We start from the raw sequence: 24776 nt of genomic DNA, 5'->3' as shown, positions 1-24776 counted from the left end.
TAGTGATAGGGGGCACCACCCAGGTTATTCTGGGAAATTGATAATGGAATAACCAATTTAAAAATGTAATTATGAATTAATAAAAAATCTTAATCATTAACTTATGCAGTTAATTATAAATCAATCTCATACCTCAAGTCATGAATTCTTGTTTCAGTGACAGCTTAACAAAATAAAACTGTCTGGACAAATGACTTACATTTCGTAGATTTATTACAAATCACAGGATTACAACGCATTTATATCACGTAGCTCATCTGAATCAGAGAAGTCAGTAAAAAGACATTAAAAATACTCAGCCCTCTGCAACAAATAGTGTGAACGCTATAAAAATAACTGGATCCAAAATAAAGTTAACAAAGATTTACAAAGTCCCAATAAAGGTTCGGATGTGGAAGGAACACAGAAAAAGAAATACATGGTCCAGGGAGAAGAAGTCCTAAGGGAAGAAAAGGGAAGAAAAATAACTAAAAGCTGGCCCTAAATAAAAAAAATACAAATGCAATCAAATCAATTTTGTTGCTAATCTTTGACCCATCCAAGACTCTTATCAGCACCAAAGCCCCATCTTTCCACAATTCATTTTATGGAAAATAATTCACTTTTTGTGTTGTTTTTTTTTTTTTGGTAGTAAAAAATAAAATATTTCAAATAATCAAACTGGCATTTAAAGGGTTAAAATCTTGAAAATTATTGAATGTATGGTAGTTTTGACCAGGTCTTAAGTTGTTAAAGAGATTTATTTTAAACTAGAAAAGCACTCAGAGAGCACGGACCTCAGCAATTAGCCCTATCTCCCAATAGTGAAGAATCCTTTAAATATCTCCATGTGCCCCCCACCACTGCATTCGCCAATTACTCCCTTCCTGGCGGGGTGGAAACACAGTGAGGCAAAGAATTGGCTTCACTACGGGTGCTAACAGATGCACCCATGGTCTCACCGGACAACTGGAAGTCATGGCAGAGGGTGAATATTCCTCTATTCCTCCCAGCATTGTGAGTATTCTCGCTACAGTTTGCTGTCTTTCTCTCTGTTGCACTCCGACTCATCTCCTCGACTGGGCGTGCATCTTTCAAACTCTATAAACTCCAAAACTTTGAATGGAAACACACCCAAAACTGCTGCTGGGATTAAAGTTACTCATGTCTGCCATCTCCTGGTGTAAAGTGGTAACAGTGCAGAACTCTGCCATTAGCCCTATCTTCCAATAATACAGAATCCTTTAAAAATTTCCTGGATGCAGACGGTGATCCTAATCAGTCCCAAAATCTAATCAGTTCTTCCTTATGCCATTTAATTTCCTGAAAATTTCATCAAAATCCATCCACAACTTTTTAAGTTATGTTGCTAACAAACTAACTAACTAACTAACCCACCTGATCACATAACCTCCTTAGCGGAGGGAAAAAGTAGAAAGAAATATTGATGTATGGTGATTTAATGGCAGTGTTTTGTACATGTACATTTTTGCCTCAAAGCATGTCCAGAGGGCACAAAATTCATTGAGAGGGTATAAATGACATGTAAGAATAAAACATGTTGGATTTCAAAAATTTAAATAGAAAGAAAAATTCTTGTAAAAATTCATGCCACAGCTGTAAAACTGACAAAATGATCTCAATTTTTTTTTTACAATTTTTAACTGTAGTGTCGTCATTTTTTTCTTCAATTTTTAAAAAATATTTTTTGTCAATTATTTTTTCATTTTTTTCCATTCTTTGTTCGTCAATTTTTTGTCATTTTATTTTGTTTTTCGTCTTTTTTCCTTTTTCTTGGTGGGGGTGGGGGCAACCTCCATGCATAAGTATCAACCCCTAAAATCTGTTTCCTGCAAAGACTTTCATCCAAACAACACACAGCATTTTTGCATCAAATGTAGTCACGAGCAGCAAAACAAGAAGAGAGGATAAGAAAAATCAAATATTGCATCTCAAACCCATCAAATTAATAATTCAAAATAAGGCAAGTAGGAATACCATATGCTTGTAAAATTCTAGAATATCACATCACAGTGAAACATGAAGAACAATGTAACTGAAAGCATTTGGACATAAGGACATAAAGGAGGTCAGCCACATGGAGACGTGTGGTGACTGATATCAGGCATTAGATGGCACTGTTGGTCCATGGAAGACTCTGACTAAGACTAAGGCTTTGGGTTCTTCTTTAATTTGAGGGTTACAAACATCAGAAACATATCATTGTGTTCCAATTCTTCTACCTAAGAAGAATATGAAAATGTCCTGTTGAACAAACTTATGTTTACAGTATTTAAGGGATTTCCAGTCCATACAGTTTGAGCCCTTCAGAGAGAACACAAGTTATTTAAGACCCATCTGGTTTTGTTGTTTGTCCAGAGATAGGAAGCTTTGGCCAATCAGAGAGCACCACTGTTGGGCTGTGAAACTGTCTCTTGTGATCTGTCTTGAATCAGGAGTGTCAAGTTTGGCTCCTCTAAGACTAAGAAAGAGAATTCTGAGAGACCTACTACATGATCAGGAAGTTTATTGTCTGTATGGATCTGTAAGTGTCTGTCCAAAGAATTTTTATGTCTGAATGATCTCCCACAGGTACCACAGGTGTACGGTTTTGTACCTGTGTGTGTTCTCATGTGGAGATTCAAATGTGATTTCGTACAGAATCTTCTTCCACAGGTGCTGCAGGAGTAAGGCTTCTCACCTGTGTGTGTTCTCATGTGGACTGTCAAATGACTTTTATGTCTGAAAGATTTGTTGCACATTGTGCAGGTATGTGGTTTTTCACCTGTATGGATTTTTAAGTGCTTTTGGAAATTACATTTTAGTGTGAATGATCTTCCACAGGTACCACAGGTGTACCGCTTTGTACCTGTGATAGTAAGAATGTGGTGATTCATGTCTAATTTCTGAAAGAATCTTTTCCCACAAGTTCTGTGGGAGTAAGGTTTCTCAACTGTGTGTGTTCTCATGTGGACTGTCAAATCACCTTTAAATCTGAAAGATTTGTTGCACACTGTGCAGGTATGTGGTTTTTCACCTGTATGGATTTTTAAGTGCTGGGCTAAAGTAGATTTCCGAGCGAATGATTTCTCACAGGTGCTACAGGTGTATGGCTTTATACCTGTGTGGGCAAAAGTGTGCTGATTCAAATTTGATTTCCAACTGAATGTTTTTCCACAGGTGCTGCAGGAGTAAGGCTTCTCAGGTGTGTGTCTTCTACTGTGGACTGCTAGGGAACCCTTTTGTGCAAATGATATCCCACAGATGCCACAGGTGTACGGCTTTAGGCCTGTGTGAATAAGAATGTGCTGATTCAAATTAAATTTCTGGCTGAATCTTTTTCCACAGGTGCTGCAGGAGTAAGGCTTTTCACCTGTGTGTGTTCTCATGTGGGCTGTCAAATGACTTTTAAGTCTGAAAGATTTGTTGCAAATTGTGCAGGTATGTGGTTTTTCAGTTGTATGGATTTTTATGTGGCTATATAAATATCGTTTTTGGTTGAATGATCTTCCACAGGTACCACAGGTGTATGGCGTTGTACCTGTGTGACTAAGAATGTGCTGATTCAAAATTAATTTCTGGCAGAATCTTTTTCCACAGGTGCTGCAGGAGTAAGGCTTCTCACCTGTGTATTTTGTCATGTGGACTTTCAAACTGTGTTTATATTTAAACCCTTTCCCACATACCTCACATGAATACAGCCTCTCACCTGTGTGTTTTCTGTCTCTCTTTTGTCTGGCTTTTGATTTTACAGTTATTTCTGAGTCTTTCTGCTTGTTCTCTTTGGGATCTTGATTCCCAGCAACATGAGAGTTGTGAGAAAGGAGCTGGTGTTCATGTTGTCCATCTGCTTGTCTGTGCTCACTTTCCTCCTGAGTAGGAGTCATTATCAATGTGTCAGTCTCCTCCTCTTTGATCCACTCTCCCTCCTGCTCCTCTTTCATCTGTGGAGGCTCTGGCTCCTCCTGGTCCAGACTGGACTTCCTCTCCTGGTGACAGATCTGCTGCTCATTCTCCTCCTCCTTACACACATGTTGCTGTGGGATGTCTGGAGATACAATAACAGCAACAAAACAAAGTGAAGGTACAGGAAAAACAGTGCCCATATGTATCATGCAACTGATTGTTGGAGCCAAAGGGTCTTTACAATCTCCCATACTGTGTATAAAAAGCCCAGATCAGACCAAAGATTTACCATGAGACAAGCTGAAACTGATAACACCGTCAGCTGGTCTGAGTGGAGCTGTTCTGGCTGCTTGTGTCATGAATCTTTGGTCTGAACTGGGATTCACGTTACTTTTCTCAGTATGTAATGCAGGAATGCTTTTAATGGCAGTAATCTGGTAACATTACAGTTCACTTTAACTGTAACATGACCTAACGCTAGTAATGAAAAAGTATGGATTTTTAATTGCATATCCAAATGAAATTTTTTTTGTAAATGATCTTCCACAGGTACCACAGGTGTATGGATCCGTACCTGTGTGAGTAAGAATGGGCTGATTCAAAGCTGACGTGTCAGTCTCCTCCTGTTTGAGTTGCTCTTCCTCCTGCTCCTCTTTCATCTGTGAAGGCTCTGGCTCCTCCTGGTCCAGACTGGACTTCCTCTCCTGGTGACAGAGCTGCTGTTCAACCTCCTCCTCCTTACACACATGTTGCTGTGGGACATCTGGAGATACAAAAACAAAACAAAGTTGGGGGGGGGGCATGTCATTAGTGCCAGTATACAACTGTTTGTTCAGCCAAAATGTTTCATACCTATTCAATACCACATGATATCAATGACACATTCTGTTATTTTAAAGAATGATCATGAAAACAGGAAAAAGTTTACATGTGAGTACACATGTTGCTTTTTGTTCTATCGAGCATCACTGTAACCTTATATTAGGTCAAGATTTTGGTATGAGAACCTGGGTTTTTCATTAGATCAGTTATCTTGGAACAAACAAAAGGCTTGAAAACTGAGTCATTCTTCTGTGAGGTACAATAGACCTCCTGCCATTATTGACTTACAGCCATAGATGACCTTTCATAGGTAAGAATAGTTTTTGTCTCTTTTTTCATTATTAAATCTTGTTGAGAGCTTCCAGTCTATGAGATGTTCAGTAACTACTTTGCGTCTAGCAAAACACTAATGGGAGCTAGCAGATTGACAGCCAAATATCAGACGATTAATAGCAGCTGTAGTATAGTTTTACAAGCAGCAGTAGTACCACTAAAAGTACAAGCAGCAGTAGTAGTATAAATAGCCATTAAAGTTGCAGAAATATTATCAGCATTTGTAATTACCAGTATTACCGGTTGTAGTAGCAATGCCAGTATCAGCAGTAGTAGTTGGTGTATTACCACTACTACTAGTAGTAATCGCATTACTATTACTACTACCACTACTACCAAGCCTAATTCAATCCAGATTACCCTCGTTCTTCCTCCAAACCGATTTTATGACAAACTTCCATTATCCTCCACGTGACTGACATTGCGCATGATCTAGCAAATGATATTAAATATTCTCAGGTCATAGCATACAGCGATGCTGTTGGACCCAGGCACTTTACATGCAGTTTTCGCCTGTGTCATTGAAATATTACATGCTAGGAATTTTTTCATGGATCACTCGCTGTATTGATCAATACTGGGTTTACAAGCAATTCTTAAGGACTGCTCTCAAATCATTAAAATGTTAGTAAACAAGGTTATACTTATCAAATCAAACACCTTTGGTCTCCAGTATATTGGCTAAGTTGTTTCTTTGTCCTTAATTTATTAGCATGATTTCTTTTTAAATATGTTGTTGTGTACACTTATTAGACTTATTAACTTCTCTGTCTACTTTTCTTCTCTGGTTTCCCAGAGACTATGAGTTAAGGAGAAAGTGGGAACTAGCTCTGAGGAGAGAGGGTTTTGCTGCTAATGATGAGTCTGTGCTCTGCAGTCAACATTTTAAACCTGATGAGTTTGACAGGACCGGGCAGGTTTGCTGACCTGGTATCGTTCCATCAGCGTTTAACTAACCAACTCATCTTGGAAGAGCAGGTGAATCATTTACAAGGATGCAGCAACTCAGTTTTTATTGAGTTTCATTATTTTTGTGACAATTTACGCTTTTTCTGTTACTTCAAAGATGACCCACTGTGACCAAATGCACTTTTTTTTCACCCTACTTGTGTTTGTATCACTGCTTTCATGCTATTAGCATTATATGTTCATTTTATTTCAATTATGTGTATGTCTAAGTATTTGAAAGTTGTTTTGTCATACTTTTTGATTTTTATATGAATTATTCAGAACCAACTAATAAAGATATATATATATATATATATATATATATATATATATATATATATATATATTTTTTTTTTTTTTTTTTTTTTTTTTTTTTTCTAGCCTGAAGCAACAAGGATCACAACAACCTCAAGGTAAGCTAAGGAAAGCCTACCATTACACACCTCTCAGTATGCCACCAAAAAGGAACCTCAGCCTAATGTTGACCTTGTGAGTATTTGTACTTGATAAGTCCCATAAAGGTGAGAGGATTATGGGCTTGGTCTCAATATGCATGGTGCTGGCAGTGGGATCTATGAATGACTATAAAATTAGTGGCCAACCTAGGCCTGGGCAATATGGCCTAAAAATCATATCACGGTATTTTTCATGCCTTTGACTATAACAGTATTATATCACAGTATTACAAAATTAAAAAGAGATAATGCTCTTTAATCCAAATTCAAGTGTTATCAACCCCCTTCTCCCCTTAATACAAGCCTTTGATGGCATACTCAGTTTATCTCTAAGTATAGGAACACAGAAAACATGTTTTATTTTTTTCAGTCTCTCTATGTTTACTTCTAACTTCACTCCAAGTTTCACATTTCATCTCTAACCAGATGAGGTGTGTTAAGCTGCTAATGACTTGAACATGTTTCCTAGTGAAGGCGTTCACAAGGAAAGCGTTTCAGAAAAATAACAGCCACGGACTTTTATTTTGAAGAGCTTGACGGAAGTATTGTGTTCAGCATTGAGTTAGGTTAGCTTACCGGAGAATACAGCTAGTTTAAAGTAGCCTTTCTGACCTCGTTTAAAATTGCAGCCTGGATCTTTGACTCACTGTGGACTTAGAAAAGAAAGTCATAAGTTAAAATAGACTTTTAAACGGTTGTCTATGCCGTTGTAAGAGGAAGAGCTGCGGCGCTGGGCTCTGAGACCAGCAGCTTGTGTTAAAGCAGGCAGGCTAACAGAGACGGCAGCTGGCTTTGTTGCAGTACAGCCGTCAAACTTTCAGAGGAAAAAACATGTGTTTTTGCCTGCAAACTGTGCCTAGTTACAGCGGCAAGAGTCCTTGACATTTGGTTAATGACCTGGCTACACATAATGCTAGAGCTAAATGTGCTATTGAGTAGACTCAGCCTGAGCCGTGTATCATAAATCACTCTCTCTGCCAACTGTGGGAGCGCATATGCCTGGTGCGTGCATCACATCACAACATAGGCATTTAAACTGGTGATGACAGTGTTGCAGAAATCCATTCAATGGCAAAATTTTTACCGGTGACGGTAATAATACCAGTGTACCGCCCACCTCTAGGCCAACCACACATTTTTCGTCCCTTTTTCTACTAGGACCACAACTATTTGTTGCCCAGTTCTCCCTCTGCTCTAAAGGCCAGGTTCAGTGAGGCTGCAACCAGAGTGTTGAGCCTGGAGAAGAAGAAGAGAAATGTGCAGGTGCGAGAACCAAGGGCAAAGACCACTCTAAAGGCTCTACTGAAGGTTCTGAGAGAGAAGAACCTACTGACTGAGGAGCTTTGTGGAAATATACTCGGGCAAAATGAAAATATTGTTTTACTTTTTGCCTTATGTCAGACTACGTTTTTAGTGCTTAAGGGTACTTGCTCATTTGTGTGAATTGAATTTCAGATCTCCCTTTAGGCCTCTTTAAAAAGAGTAAGCAAAATGAGTATTCAGTGGAGCAGTGAGAGTTTGCCATCACCCTACATCTCCATGGTCCTAAAGCGTACAGCTTCCTCAGAGACACACTACATCTTCCTCTCCCACACCCACGCTCACTCCAAAGGCAATCGTAATGTTGTTTTATTGACTTTACAAAAAAATACATGAATCACCAAAGCCCTGCGTACTATGCCCTGGAATAAACAGTAAAAATTGAAGCAAATCTACAAACTCGTGTGTATAATTCTGCCATGTTGTGAGCCTGCTCATTTGCTGTTGGGGGGGGGCAGTTTTTTTAACAGCTGAAATGAAACAAGTACTTGTAAGCAATTGGTTATAAATTTTACCATTTTTAAGGGTGGCTCTTTTCTTTGGACAACAAGCCTGGTCTCAACACAATGATGCTGGACATGTTGGAGCACAGACCCTGCCAAGTATGGCCGTGTCTCTCTGATGCTAGATCCCATGCCAATTAAGAAACATACTCAGTACAATGCACACACCAAAGCAATGTCTTGATATGTGGATAAGGGTGCTGGAAATAATGAAACTGATATAGCCACTGAGGCTCCAGTGTTCATGGTCGTTGGCTTACAAGGACAATGGAAAGCTCCAACTGGTCATTATTTTACAAATTTGCTTTCACCAGAAACTCAGAAATAGCTCCTTGTACATGCTTTGGAGGAACTCCATAAGAGGCTGGCACATAATGCAAAAATTCAAGTGTCAATATTTTCTAGAATAATTGACAAAAGTTCCTACTTTCCTTGTTTTTGTACATTTGTCTTCAAACTAAGAAGTCCATAAAATCATCACTCTCTTCATTACAATTTATTTTAAATTTGCAATACATGACAAAATAACCGCAATAAGTCATTTTTGTTTTGATTGATTTCAATTTTGGGGAGATTTTTGCTAGAAATTTTTAGGTATTTTTGCAAAAATTTGAGAAATGAATTTTGACATTTTTGGGAATTTGATTTGAATTTTGAGGGGAAATTTGCTTTGAAAATTTAATGTATCTTTTTGAAAATTTGATCAATTTATTTGTAATTTTTTGGAGATTGATTTGAATTTCTTGGAATTTTTTTTAGACAGTTTTAGGTATTTTTAAAGAAATTTTGTGTCTGTGATGATGGATGCTTACCACATGTTGAAGCTGGCACACAATATGTTGCATGTAATGTGATGGTTTATATTTTACCATCTTTGTGTAATTAAGTACTGCCAATTAAAGATTCTGACTGTTTCTGCAGGCATACAGTCCAATCAAGAGCACTTTGGGTCAGATTGAGTGGAGCCACACTGGTCAGTTGAACAGCTTACAGAAATAAGAAGGACTTCATGCAGACAAAAGACTGACCGACAAACACATAGCCTACATTTTGACAACCAGAAGATGAAGGTGTCCTTGGCTGCACAGATTTTGAGCCGCCCTGTTGCAGTAGCCCTCCGCACCCTGAGGGATCTTGGCTATTCAGAGTTTCAAAACTGTGAAGCAATAGCAGAGTTCACTGAGGTAATGCAACACTATGGATAAGTGTTCCTGAACAAAATAACTTTTGATTACTCTGCTGCATAGAGGGGGAATTAATTTGATCTATCTGATACCCATTGACACTAGGGATGGCCTGATTACCCATTTTCACGATTAATTGCGGTATTAAACTTTACGATTAGTTAATTGTAAGGTTTCCTAAATACCGACAATTTCCAGAAAAGATTATGCCGGGAACTATATTGGTACGACAGCGCAACTCACCCAGAATGAAAACAAAGTTACACAACATCCACGTGTCATTGCCTCCTGTTGCTCTGTGCAGTTGCAGGCAGAGGCGTGTCACAGTCCTAAACAAACTACAGCATGGAAGAGGAAGAGCTGTTCCCTGAATGAAAGGTTGATGTCAGCTGTGTGGGATTTTTTTGGATACAAAAAAAATGACCAGGGTGTCATTGTGGAAGCCGGCCAGCCTAAATGTAAAACATGCCACAAAAAAGTTGCCGTGAAATCAGGCAATACTTCAGCACCTGCAGGATAACCACCCAACATTGTACACCAAAGTAAAGGTAAATAGTAACTTGGTTAAGTCATGTCAATGTTAGGGATGGGGATCAAAACCCAGGTCCATAAGGACCCTGTTCTGTGTTTTTGAAATACCCGAAATCAGTGACATTTCAGCTTATCGATACTGCTATCGAGTCTCACGGACGCCGTCGCTGACCATTCGAAGTTCTGCGTTGAGGGAACGCGTCGCTCTGTAATTCACCACCATGATGACAGGAGTGTGTGGCTGTGTGTGTGTGGTTTCGGAGGGGTCACATCCGAGTGGCTGTGTCGCTGGTTGCTCTCAGCTGAACTGGACGTCTGTTTTTAATGAAAGAGTGGATACTTGGGGGTGTGATTACAACCAGTAGTTGGTATTACATGTTGTTTGCACATAAGCACAAGCCAGAGGTTGCGCTGGACTTTTTGTTGTCCGTCACTCCTTTAAAATCCCGCTGGATCCATCCTGACAGAAAGCTTCATACAGCACACGCTCATCACAGCACTGAGACAAGTTGGAGAGATGGAGAACAACTTTTTAATTCTGTCTCTGTTATGACCTGTGAGTAGGCTACAAACGTATGCCTTTATCTGTTATATTTCCATGACTGATATCATGGACACTACGGTGTTAAAGTGAGGTTTCAGAGAGAGAGAGTGAGAGAGAGAGGAGGGTCGGGTGGGGTGAGCAAGCAAGAGAATAAAGAAACAGGCGCTGATCTGAATCATCATTCACCCATCTCTTTGTTATATTTCCATGGTTGAAATCCACGATAAATGAGCAAACTTTGGTGGCGCTAATAACAGGAAGACAGACCAGAAAAAACAACTGCTGGAAATGACGTTTTGAGTGAACCAATCACAGCCCTTGCGGTCCGCGTCGCCGTGACGCGTAGTTAGGATTTTTGGAGGTGCGTGTCAGGCTATGGCATAGGGGTGCGCGTCGACACAGAGGGCTATGCATGGCTACGCCGTCGACGTGACGCAGAAGCATAAATCAGGCTTAACAGGCTCATATCCCTCACTTAGGCTGCTTCAGGGCAGTTTTCTTCTTCATCTGCTCAGATAAATGCTGATAAATGCTCCAAAACTTTGAGCTAGTCCTGTTTGTTAACAATATCCATCCAGTGTAGAAGTCTGCAGTGGAGTCAGCAGAACTGAAGTTAATTAGCAAACTTTACGAGCTGAAGACGGAAAATGTGATGTAACCTCAGTAAATTAGACAACTGTAGTCTATATGTTATGATGTCATTTTAACTTTTCAAGCACTGCCCTCTACTGGATGAAGTCATATTTATCAAACAGAAACCAAGCTGTACATATTGGAGAGTCAAGTTCATCATACCTCAGTTGTTCAGCTGGAGTTCCACAAGGCTCCATCTTGGGGCTGATCTTTATGTTAATGATCTGCCAAATGTTTGTTCAAATGTAAAGGTACAATTATATGCTGATGACGCTGTATTATATGCGCATGCAAAAACAAAGCAAGAAGCTGCAGCCATTTTATCTGCAGCTATGATACCAGTGTCTGATTGGCTCCAGAATTCCTGTTTACACCTTAACACAAAAAGACTGTGTGCATGTTCTTCTCCCGCCAGCCAGTAGGGGGCCAGCAACCATGTGTTCTAGTCAATGGAGAGACTTGATGTGGTGGAAAAATGTAAATACCTTAGTGTAATTCTTGACTCAAATTTGACTTTTAAAGACCATGTTAAGAAAATCTCAAATGTCATAAAGTTCAATCTGGCAAATTTTCGTCATATAAGACCTTTTCTCACTACACAGTCAGCTAAAGCTTATATGCACGCAATGATTTTCTCTTATATAAAGTACTGCAATACAACCTGGTCACATACAACAGCAAGTACAATAAAACCCATCATATCTCTCTTCAAGAAGACAGTAGGGCTGAAACAATTCCTCGAATTATTCGGGTGATTCGAATCAAAAAATTCCTCGAGGCAAATTATCTGCCTCGAGGCTTCACTTAAATAAGTCATGTATCCATATACGCCCGTACTGTAGCCTGGACATCGTGCCATTTGTTGCACGGCGAGCTGTGTTTCACACAGGTGCAGATCTCCGAGTTGATCTTGCCTGCATGACTCGCTAGAGTGAGACAGCGCTTAGTTTGTGTCTGCAGATTTAAGGGAATTTCATAAACTTCTGGTTTATTGGCCCAACGGAACACAGATCACCGTCAAGCGTCACGATTCAAGTCCTGTTTTGGGGCTTTCCCCCTCTCTCTTTCTCCCTCTCTCTCTCTCTCTCCCTCTATCTCTATCTTTCTTCCGCGAATGCACGTCATACATTTAATTATAAATTATTTCAAACTCAGCACACTGATGTCTTGATTGCAGCGTATTTTTCAAAAAGTGTCAGCATCCCAAATAATTTTATAAGCCTTATATTGATAATAAATTGACACCAACTAAATAGAAACACGCTATTGCCACAGACATTGACCGAGGCTAAATAGGTCAAAGTTCATCATCATATAGTCAGAATTCAACAGGTCACAGAAGTAGCTTTATCCCTTAAAATGTGTTCTTGATGTCAGTGGATGGTCTTAAAAGGTCATATTTTTATGGGGGTTTTTTTTGCTAATTTTTACAAACAAAAATTAGCAAAAATGAAAAGTGAACACGCTTTGAAAAATAGACCATATTCCTGTAATCTAGATGTTCACCTTTCAGACATCATCAGACTGCTGTGTGAATGATGGAGCTTTACTGTTGCTATAATGTGAAATATTACACGCATGTATAAAGTAGAGGATGTTAAAATGATTGTGTCCCTTTACTTTAATGACAAATTGGAAAATAAAAATAAACTACAATAGAAGATATAAAGTCTTGGCCCAAAAATTTCCTGGGAGAGGATCCTTAAAACCCCAAAAATGGCATAATCTAATGGCATTATTTAACTTCCTTTCCTTGTAACTTTAAGAAATTTAAACTGTCATCAGAACTTCATTGCACTTTGTAAAATATATTTTCTTTAAAGAATAATACCAATTTTTAATATAGAAGTAGTTCATTTAAGGGACCCAGCATCTTTCTTATTTGTCTAGGACTACTTCTCTTGAAAAAAGCCAAAGTGACTGATTAAAAAATGCAATATTTCTTATTGGAGTACTCGATTAATTGTCAGAAGAATAGATAGAGTACTTGACTACAAAAAGAATCTATTACTGCAGCCCTTGAAGACAGTCAAAATTCTCGACAGAAAACTGTTTCATTTCCATTACTGTAATATCATTAGTAAGTATAATATTTTAAACTTTGACTCTTACCAAACATATTCTGATTTTTTTCTTATTTTTAAAGTTTTAAATGGGTTTGCTCCCCCACCATTAAATGATTTTATTCAGAAAAAGGACAGCAGAATGAATACCAGAGCACAAACTAGAGGAGACTGCAATATACTGAGGCGTGGAACAGAGTTTAGCCAGAAGGTGGCGTCTATTAGAGGCGCACATTCATGGAACAGATTACCAGCACATATCAGAGACAGTGAAAACTATTTAACATTTAAAAGGAAACTTAAACATTGGCTGAAAACAAACCAATCATGTAATTCATAATGTATGTCTCCTCTTCCACTGCTTGCTGCTGAGAGCTTTTATGCCTCTTTCTTTAGATAGCTTTCTTTTTGTGAGCTATTTGTTGTGTATAAATTGCGTCCACCTTGTTTGTTAAAACTGTGTGTTATTTGTGTGCTGTCTTGTGAATCATGCTATTTTAATCTTTTTTGTGCTCTTTCTTTAATTACCTGCCTTAGGACAACGGATGAAATTTAGCTATTGTGCTAATTCTGGCATATTTACATTATCATGTTTTGCAAAAATGTTGATTGATGTGCACTGTCCTAATCAAATAAATAATTAAATTAAATGTGTTCAAATGCCATATAAAAATGGGAAAATTTAGCTTTTGACGGGAAACTGTAATAAATACAGTTGTGAATATAAAGAATGTGTTTAAATTTCAGGGATATAAAATAGATGTGACTGACTGAATTATAGCTTTTTAACTCAAACACTACTCAGCTAAGACCACTAAAGTGGTCCATCCAAATGGGATTATTATCATTTTTCTTGTCATTTTTGGTTTCTTTACTTTGTTGATATATTATTTTTTTATGAGTGCATCCTAGGATGGAAATAAATTAAAATTCTAGACTTATAAAGAGTGTTCATGAGATTTTACTTATTCATGGTAGTGTGAAATTAATTAATGCAAAAATAATCGTGATAATCGTAAAATCGCAATTATTTCTCTGACGATAATCGCACCAAGAAAATCTGTAATCGGGACATCACTAGTATCTAGTCTTCTATATTTTCATTTATGTTTTTTTATTTATGCATTTTCTGTTTGTTTGTTTTTATTTCAGCTGTTTCACGTCTTTTACTGTAATGTTTCGACATGTGCACCAGAAAAAGCTGTGGAGGCTGGCTTGGCGGAATGTAGCTATAATCTAACCATAGCCCGTTACGACTCAATCTAGAAATATCAGTTATTGTTTATTTAACTCATGAGACCCACATTTCGTCTTGTTAACAACATCTCTGATCACAAATACAAAGCTAAAATCGTATTTCCTCACCTATCCTGTGTAAGAGGATGTGAGGTTTCCAAACGATATCCATCATTCTGCGCTGACGGTCCATCTCTGCCTCGTTCTTGGCGGCAGCTCTTGTAGCATCGTCACATATTTCCTCAGCTGCAGCAGTTGGCCGCTCGTTGACGACATCGCTAAACCGATCCAAAGAAAACATTCTTGTTCTTTACTCAGCTGTAAAGCTCTTCAGTGATTCTTCTTATCTTGGATAATGGCGGTTTACAGTGGGGCTTCCCATGCTTCCACTTCTTCTTCTTTCGAATTTCCGGCAGACTAGCAACCAAGGCGCACTGCTGCCCCCCACGGTCGTGATGGGAATTGCAGCTCTTTCAGTGTGCTGGATCTTTTGGCGCAGATCAGTAAAAAGAGACGACTCTTTCGGCTCCTAAACGGCTCTTCATTCGAGTACCAGTTCGGCTTCATTTAACCTGCCAGTTTTAGCAATGGCATCACATTTGAATGATTTTTGGGCAGAAATTTTATGCTCATTTTTTAGAATGGCTATAAATGTATTGTAAATGGCCACCAGGGCTGTTGAAATTAAAAAGTACAATACAGTTGAGCACAAGCTTCATCATCTCATGTAGGCCGTATTTCATTTTGCGGGCCAATCAAAAATGGTCTGTTAGCCACATTTGGCCCCTGGGTCATAGTTTGGATACACTTGCTTTACATTTTTTTTTTTTTAACACCCAGTCCTTTTTCAGATTTTAAAATAAAAAAAAAATCTCTTTTACATTAGTATATTGTGGAGGAAGTTTCATTACATTTTAGGAAGCATCAGTTACTGAGTAATAAAAAAACAAAGAGTAAGACCAAGGAGGTTCTGGCTTTCTGTCAACAACATGAACTGTCCAGTTGTTTGGCTTCAATTACACAATGGTCCTAAACCACTTGGTCATATTCTGTTATTAGCGAACATTATAGAAAAATCACATTTTACATTGCAGCCTCCTCTGGTATCTCAGAACTTTGAGTCAGTTTTATACACTATTCAGACAGGGCAATAACGACTCTTAAACCCCTGATATCAAGGATAATCAATACTCAGGCGCCTCAGATCCTCACAGTCAGTCCAGTCTGATGGAGAAATTCTTGAGTGAAAAAAGTGGTTAAAGGGGGTTACAAAATGGCAGAGATGAAAATTTCAACACCTGAACCCTATAATGGTTTGACACATTTTTCATCTCCCAAATGAGGTGACCTTTAGTCAGGAAACCATTCCAATGGAAAGGACGTCCTTCTCTCTGCAGCGCCACGTGAAGCGACGTCAGTTTATGATGACGTTGCGATCTGATCGTCAGTCAGCTGTCAGGAGGCTTAAACAGCTGATTGTGTCTGCATACATTTGTACTGTATTTATTATAAACAAACATCCACATTTACGGTGTTAAGTCTCAGTGTGGGATCACAAACACCTGTATGAAGAGAAACCGGCAGTATAAAAAAACATGCAGACTCTTTCTACCGGCAAATGCTTTATTATAAAATTATTTATTATCCTAATTATTCAGTGTGAAGGCCGGTGGTCACTAACGATCAGACTGAAACGTTATTGACCCTGCGATGATTTAAAACGTGTTTCTTCCTGACAGACCGCTGCTGTCTGACTTTAAATCTAATAAACAGAGATGACTACTAAATAAACTATACCACCCAGAAAATGTTACTTATAAATGTTACATCCCTGTAAAGGGCAGAGATGCAGGAGAAAGACAGTCACGTCGTTGCTGGCTCTCATTCACAGTTTAATGAATGAGGCGCAGTCAATCTACTCCGCCTAGCGGTCAAGTCCGGAAGTACACCAAAACAAACAAATTTCAAGATAAAACTAATCGATAGCAGATACGAACTTAAAATGAGTTTAACAAAATACAATAACGTTATTACATGACCATTTCTGATGCGTACTGTTATTTCAACCCACTTTCGTGTCGGTTTTAAGCCCTTTTAAACTTAAAATACCACTTTCAAATGCTTTTTACTTTGGAGTTAGACTTTTTAGCTTCTTGGTCGCTTTATATCCACTACATAAAGACGTTAAAAACGTCTCCACTATGTCTAAACAACGTCTAGATTTAATAGAAAAGTGAAAGGTTTAAAAATGTAATTTTCAGGTCATTGAAAAGACGTCTCTGTTAAGACGTGGCTGTAATATTGTCATATATTTAAACCACTATTACTGGGCTTAATTTGGACCAAATCAGATGGACAAAACATGGCTCAGTTTCCTAGACTATCTTTCGACTAAATTTAGGTTATGACGGGCAGAATGTAGAAATAAACGTCTAAATGATGTCAGTGTTTGGTGGGAAAAGGAAGATTTATTCTGTTGATTTTATGAGCTTTTAACATGTTTTATGTTTGACAGTGAATCAGAAAACCAGTCAAATATTAAACTCCATACTGATTCACTCTTTATTATGGATTCTATCAAATATATTCTCAATATTTCACTATAAATGCTTATTTCAAACATTTTTTTAAAATCCCTGCCTATCAGTATTGAGTCTTTTAAAACTCCTGATGTTTATACTCCCTTGAGAGTCTGTTGAGTCTGTTTATTGTCTGTAATAAACTCCATTTCTCCTCCATTATTTATCTCTGCTGGTGCTGTGAAGTTTCTCTGACATCCACTGTGTAGCAGCGTCCAATCAGAGAGTGATATCCTATAAGGGGGCGTGTCTTTGAGTAAAAAGAGTTCCGGGAAGCCTGCTCTCACGTGTCTTTGCTCATCGGTCTTCAAATCTCAGTCCTCGGTCTTATGGCTTCGGTCTTAAAAAACACTTAGGGGTCTTTGGGACGGTCCTTAAGATGGCGGATGAGAAACTACTTCCGGTTCGAGCAAAGACCGAGGACCAATAAACAAACGACATGAGCCGGATCCCAAGTCTCTTATGGATCGATCCTCGGTCCTACGTTTTTTTTCAACATTTGGTCCGTCATAACCTAAATTTAGTCAAAGAATAGTCGTAGAAAGTCGAGCCATGTTTTGTCTGTCTGATTTGGTCCATATTTAGCCTAATAATAGTCGTTTAGAATATGAACATATTACAGCCACGTCTTTATAGAGATGTCTTTTCAACGACCTGAAAATTACATCTTTTAACCTCACTTTTCAGTTAAATCTAGACGTTGTTTAGACATAGTGGAGACGTTTTTTAACATCTTTACAACTAGTATTTGCTGGGTGGTATAGTCTATTTAGTAGTTATTTCTGTTTATCAGATTCTGAAGAGAATTAAAGTCAGACAGCAGCAGTCTGTCTGTCAGGAAGAAACGCGTTTTAAATCATCGCAGGGTCAATAAAGTTTCTATCAGTCTGATCGTTAGTAAGCATCAGGTTTGATTATTATTAATTAGGATAATAAATAATTTTAGAATATAGCATTTGCTGGTAGAAAGAGTCCGCATGTTTTTTTTTAATATACTGCATGTTTCTCTTCATGTAGGTGTTTTCTGACCCCACACTGAGACCAAACACTGTAAATGTGGATTTTTGTTTAGAATAAATACAGTGCAAATTATGCAGACACAATCAGCTGTTTATGCCTCCTGACAGCTGATTGATGATCAGCTGATTGATGATCAGCCGGCACCGTCATCATAAACTGACGTCGCTTCACGTGACGCCGCAGAGGGAATGACGTCCCATGGACCTTTAATCGTCAGTCTTATGGCTTCAGTCTTCTGCGTTGATTCCTCCAGTCTCTCCATGAGTCTCTGGTGGGCGGGACTGAGATTCAAGGAAAAGTCTCACGCCAAAGACCCAAGCCATACAACAGTAGAAGTGAGACACACCTATGGGATCCACCTCATGTGGCAGCCATCATGCCACAGGTGCTTTGAATAAGCTCAGCCATCTTAGTGGGGTTGGAAAGGGGAGGAGCTGACCTTCTTTTGGAGAGGTTGCATTCAAAGCTTGCATCCTCTAAAACTCAGATCCTCTCTGCTACAAATGCATAGAAATAACCCACTTTTATGTTTTCTTTTTCAAGTCTCTTTTTTCCATCACATATCACATATGCAACATAACAAACCATCTCAGGTCAAGTCTGTCAGTATGGAAGGGGTTTATCCATCTGCGGTCAAACCAGTCACATGTGATTCTTGGACACTTTCTAGGTCTGAGATTATAATGTCCTGTACTGTTTGGAGCTAGTGCCAGGTACTGCATCAGTATCAGCAAGTACTGGGTCAGAGCTCACAGGCATGTCACTGTACCCGTCTGTGGCAGGGAGGTCATTGCTAACGTCACTCTGGGAGTTGAAAAAAACATCATCTAACGTCTCAGGATCGTTCTGCTCCTCAGTCACAGGAACAACGTGCATAGTGGGGGAGGAGGAGTCCCAAGTGTGGAAAGGTTGTAAGTGCACAACATGAAAAACACCGGCATCTGCACCAGTGTCCAGTCGAGCTAGTCTGTGGTTAGTGTCGCTTAGCTTCTGACTAACACGCAGAGGGGCAGTAAACAGGGGTGTAAGTTTAGCTGTAAAGTTAGACTGAGCATCTGACCTTGGATGAGACTTGACTCGAACAAGGTCACCTACAGCAAAGTTGGCTTGATGACGTCTCAGGTCATAATATTGTGTCTGTCTGTCATAACTGTGGTCAAGAGCTGCTCTGGCATGGTCATAATCTTCCTGAAAGGAGGCTTAAAGAGTCTTTGGATAAGGAACGCAGGGCTCATCCACACCAGAGGGAGGAGGTTGGGTTATGAGGTCGAGAGGGGTCTCCAGTTCTCGACCATACAGCATAACTGAAGGGCTGAGTCCTGCGCTCTCATGGGAAGCTGTGAAAAGGGCAAAGCAGATCTGTGGAAGGAAATTATCCCACGACATGTGCTTGTCACCCACATAAGCACGTATTGCAGGTTTTAAAGTGCTGTTCACCCACTCTGTGGCATTCGTCTGGGGGTAGTATGCTGTGGTCAGCCTGTGCATGGTTCCAAGGGTTGACATGACAGTGTTATGTGGGAATTAAGAAAGGGAAACCGCTGGCACAAGAGGAAGATGCAGAAACATCATGGACACAGACTGGTTTACTTGAGCAGCTGTGGTCGCTGACAGATGCACAGGCCAAAGACAAAGAATGCACACACTGACATCAATTTATGCTCTTGACATCTGATCTGTGGAGGCACCCATGTGATCACTTCAATCGTGTCCAAGTACATTTCCCGAAATACTATTTCTAAATACCTGCCCACTCTGAGCCAAATATAACTTTAGCTGTGTGTTACCTGATTCCAACAGAAAACATGATATATTGACACTAACAGATCCCCAGATTTTTTGTTCATGAATTATTTTGGTACTTTTATTTATTTATTTTAATATAGTCCTGTTTTATAGGTGTCACCCATCACCTCAACCTTAACCGTGTGACCTTGACTTTATCATGTGACTTCTAGTAATCGTGACCTGTTGAGAACCTTTTAAAGAAACAGACTGGAAGGCATTTTGTAACTGCCCTGATGAAGGCATGTATGGCTGGCACATATTGGCATGTTTTTATGGTTCTGTAGCCCTCATGAAATAAAGGATTTTTATCAACAATCCCTCTGAGTGCCTCAGATCTCCGCAAAACTTTAAGTTGGATCCTCACACTGAAGAGCACCAGAGAGACACACATTTTTTCAAGCATGTTTTAAACTTTATAAAAACTCATGCAGTACTCAATGTAACTGCTTTCTTTCACATTGGAGAGTAGGCTGGGTTTCCCTTCTGTCAAATTAATTACTTAGCAACACTTTGTACAGGAGTCTGGTTTTACTTGTTTTCAAATTAAACACTTAGAAACACTTCAGACTGTAGTCTGTTTTTTCTTACTCAGAAAACACTTTAGATAGGAGTCATTTTCCTCTCTGTCAGAGGGCTTTGAGGAAAACTATGGACAGGAGTCTGGTGTCCCTTTTATCAAATGGCACAAAAAAAACTTTGGAAAGGATTTTTTTAAACAAAGAACCACATTGGACAAGAGTCTGGTTTCCCTTTTTTAACATGACAATTGGAAACACTTTAGACAGGTGTTGGGCTTTTACTTAGAACTTTTTTAGACAGGTGTCTGGTTTCCCTTTTTTCAAATGACACTTGGAACACTGCACAGGAGACTAGTTTCTCTTTTTGGCATATAATACACCTACAAACAGTTTGGACAAGTGCCTGGTTTCTCTTTTTGTCATATTATACACTTAGAAACACTTTGGACAGGAGTCTTGTTTCTCTTTTTGTCATATTTTACTTCAAGAAAAACTTTCAACAGGACTCTGTCTTTAATATAGAACCACATTGGACAGGTCTCTGATTTCCCTTTATTTAAAAATGACTTTTTGAAAAATTTTGGACAGGAGTCTGGGGTTCCTTTTAATGACAGTTTTGACACGTAACACTACATTGGACAGGAGGCTGGTATCTCTTTGTGTCATATTATATACTTAGAAACACTTTGGACAGAAGTCTGGTTTGTCTTTTGATCCTGTTATACACTGAGAAAGTTTTTGAACAGGAGTTTCTCTATTTGTCATATTAAACTGCTAGAAACACTGGACAGGAGTCTGGTGTCTCTATTTGTAATGTTATACATGTAGACCATGTTGGAAAGGAGTCTGCTTTCTCTTTTTGTTATATCATACTCATAGAAACACTTTGTAAAGAAATTCGGGTTCTCTTTTTATCCTATTATACACTGACAAGCTTTTTGAACCTGAGTCTGGTTTCTCTATTTGTCATATTATACACCGAAACACTTTGGACAGGAGTCTGTTTTCCCTTTTTGTCATAATAAACACTTAGAAACTTTTTGGACAGGAGTCTGGTGTCTCTATTTGTAATGTTATACATGTAGACCATGCCGGAAAGGAGTCAGCTTTCCCTGTTGTCAGGACAGGAGACTGGTTTCTCTTGTTGTCATGTTATACATGTAGAACAAGTTAAAAAAAAAAAAAAAAGTCTGAATTATCTTGTTGTCATATGCTCATAGAAACACTTTGGACAGGGGTCTGGTTTCTCTTTATGTCATGTCATAGACGGAAAATTTTCTGATATGAGTTTGGTTTCTCTATTTTGTCATAGTATACACTTAGAAACACTGGACAAGAGTCAGGGTTCTATTTTTCAGGTTACATACATAAAACACTTTGACCAGAAGTCTGGTTTCTCTTTTTGTCACATTATGCACTGAGACATATTTTAGACAGGAATCTTGTTTCTCTGTGTGTCATAGCTCATATGTTAAAAACTATGGACAGGAGTCTGGTTCCTCTATTTTGTCATATTATACACTTAGAAACACTGGACAGGAGTCTGAACTCTCTTTTTCATGTTATACATGCAGAACACTTTGACCAGAAGTCTGGTGTCTCTTTTTTTATTATCATATTATACACTGGGAAATATTTTGGACAGGAGTCTGGTTTCTCTATTGGTCATATGATACACTAAAAAACTTTTTCGACAAGTGTTTGGTTTCTCTATTTGTCATATTATTCTGTTTGAAAAAACTTTTGACAGGATTCTGGTTTGTCTTTTTGCCATATTACAACCTAAAACCCATTGAACAGGGGTCTGGTTTCTCTTATTATCATGTTATACACTTAGGAACACTTTGGAAAGGAGTCTTGTTTCTCTTTTTGTCATGTTATACACGTCAAACAAGTTGGACAGTAGTCTGGTTTCTCTATTGGTCATATTATACACTTGGAAACTTTTTCGACAGGAGTCTGGTTTTGCCTATTTGTCATAGTATACACTTAGAACACTGGACAAGAGTCTGGTTTATATTTTTATGTTATACACTTAGAACCCTTTGACCAGAAGTCTGGTTTCTCTTTTCAGAATACACTGAGAAATATTTTGGACAGGAGTCTGGTGTCTCTGTTTGTCATGTTATATAAGTCAAAAACCTTGGTCAGGAGTCTGGTTTCTCTACTGGTCATACGATACACTTAAAAAAAATTTCAACATGTGCCTGGTTTCTCTGATTGTTATTTATGTCAAAATCTTTGAAAAGTAGTCTGGTTTCTGTCATGTTATGCATGTCAAACACTATGGACAGGTGTCTAGTTTCCCTTGTTGTCATAGCCTACACTTAGACACACTGTGGACACAAGTCTGGTCTCTCTGTCATGTAATACATGTTGAACACTGGACAGGAGTCTGGTTTCCCTTCTTATGATATTATACTCTTAGAAAAACTTTGGACAGGAGCCTGGTTTCACTGTTTGTCATATCATACACTTAGAAACTTGATTGACAGGATTCTATTTTTCTACTTGTCATGATAAACAATTAGATACACTGGACAGGAGTCTTGTTTCTCCTTTTGTCATATTATACAACTAGAAATGTGATTAACAGGAGTCTGGTTTCTCTTCTTGTCGCATTATACACGTTGAAAACTTTGGACAGGAGTCTGGTTTCTCTGTCATGTTATACACATAGAACCTTTTGGACAGGAGTCTAGGTTCTCAATGTGTCACATTATACACTTAGAAACTTTAAGGACAGGTCTCTGGTTTCCCTGGTTGTAATATGATACATTTAAAAACACTTCTATACTCTTAGAAACACTTTGGACAGGAGTCTTGTTTCTCTTTTGGTCCTAAATTACACTTAGAAACACTGTAGACACAAGTCTGGTCTCTCTTGTTGTCATATTTTACACTTAAAAACACTTTGGACAGAGGTTTGGTTTCTCAATTGGTCAAATAAATCTCTTACAAACTTTTTGACAGGTTTCTGGTTTCTCTCTTTGTCATATTATACCTTAAAACACTTTGGACAGGAGTCCGGGTTTTCTATTTGTCATATTACACACTTAAAATCTTTTGGACAGGAGTCTGGTTTCTCTTCTTGTCGCATTATACACGTTGAAAACTTTGGACAGGAGTCTGGTTTCTCTGTCATGTTATACACATAGAACCTTTTGGACAGGAGTCTAGGTTCTCAATGTGTCACATTATACACTTAGAAACTTTAAGGACAGGTCTCTGGTTTCCCTGGTTGTAATATGATACATTTAAAAACACTTCTATACTCTTAGAAACACTTTGGACAGGAGTCTTGTTTCTCTTTTGGTCCTAAATTACACTTAGAAACACTGTAGACACAAGTCTGGTCTCTCTTGTTGTCATATTTTACACTTAAAAACACTTTGGACAGAGGTTTGGTTTCTCAATTGGTCAAATAAATCTCTTACAAACTTTTTGACAGGTTTCTGGTTTCTCTCTTTGTCATATTATACCTTAAAACACTTTGGACAGGAGTCCGGGTTTTCTATTTGTCATATTACACACTTAAAATCTTTTGGACAGGAGTCTGGTTTCTTTTCCTGTCATGTCATAGACTTAGAACACTTTGGACAGGAGTCTTGTTTCTCCTTTTGTTATATTATACAACTAGAAACACGTTTGGACAGGTGTGTAGTTTCTCCTTTTGTCAGATATACAACTAGAAACACTTTTGACAGGTGTCTGGTTTCTCTTCTTGTCATGTTATACACATAAAACCTTTTGGACAGGAGTCTAGGTTCTCAATTTGTCACATACACTTAGAAACCTTTAGGACAGGTCTCTGGTTTCCCTAGTTGTAATATGATACACTTAAAACACTTTTATACTCTTAGAAACACTTTGGACAGGAGTCTGGTTTCTCTTCTTGTCATGTTAAAGACTAAGAACACTTTGGACAGGAGTTTGGCTTCTCTTTTTCATATTAAACCCATAGGAACAATCTGGACAGGTGTCTGGTTTATCTTTTTGTCATATTATACACTGTGAAACTTGATTGACAGGAGTCTATTTTTCCTACTTATAAAATACAGTTAGTAAAACCCTGGGCAGGAGTCTGGTTTCACTTTTTGTTGTAATATACTCTTAGAATCACTTTTGACAGGAATCTGGTTTCCCTTTTAAACATATTATACTCTTAGAAACACTTTGAACAGGAATCTGGTAGCCCCTTTTGTCATAACATACACTTTTGGCCAGTTGTCTGCTTTCTCTTCTTGTCATGTTATACACATTAAACACTTTGGACAGGAGTCTGGTTTCTCTGTCATGTTATACACATAGAACACTTTGGACAGGAGTCTGGTTTCCCTGTCATGTTATACTCATGGAACACTTTGGACAGGAGTCTGGGTTCTCAATTTGTGATACACTTAAACATTTTTAG

General features: G+C 38.5%; 1 protein-coding gene across 2 annotated transcripts; it reads right to left on the bottom strand.

The window, feature by feature from the left end:
* Positions 1–240: 240 nt before the first annotated feature.
* Positions 241–14820, bottom strand: LOC121528639 (gastrula zinc finger protein XlCGF57.1-like). 2 transcript variants are annotated; one of them, XM_041816161.1, is made up of 4 exons: positions 14587–14820; positions 4460–4648; positions 3689–4027; positions 241–439 (listed from the first exon to the last, which is right to left on the bottom strand). In XM_041816161.1, the coding sequence occupies exons 1-4, from the start codon at positions 14756–14758 to the stop codon at positions 354–356; spliced, it is 786 nt and encodes a 261-aa protein (XP_041672095.1). In that variant the 5' UTR covers positions 14759–14820; the 3' UTR covers positions 241–353. The 2 variants fall into 2 exon arrangements, with proteins under 2 accessions (XP_041672095.1, XP_041672094.1); XM_041816160.1 differs by lacking the exon at positions 241–439 and having other exon boundaries at positions 1690–4027.
* Between the last annotated feature and the right edge of the window lie 9956 nt (positions 14821–24776).

This window comes from Cheilinus undulatus, linkage group 20 (assembly GCF_018320785.1).
Source record: "Cheilinus undulatus linkage group 20, ASM1832078v1, whole genome shotgun sequence".
NCBI lineage: Eukaryota > Metazoa > Chordata > Actinopteri > Labriformes > Labridae > Cheilinus > Cheilinus undulatus.
Note: the sequence above shows the minus strand (reverse complement) of the source record. Positions and strands in the feature narration are given on the sequence as shown.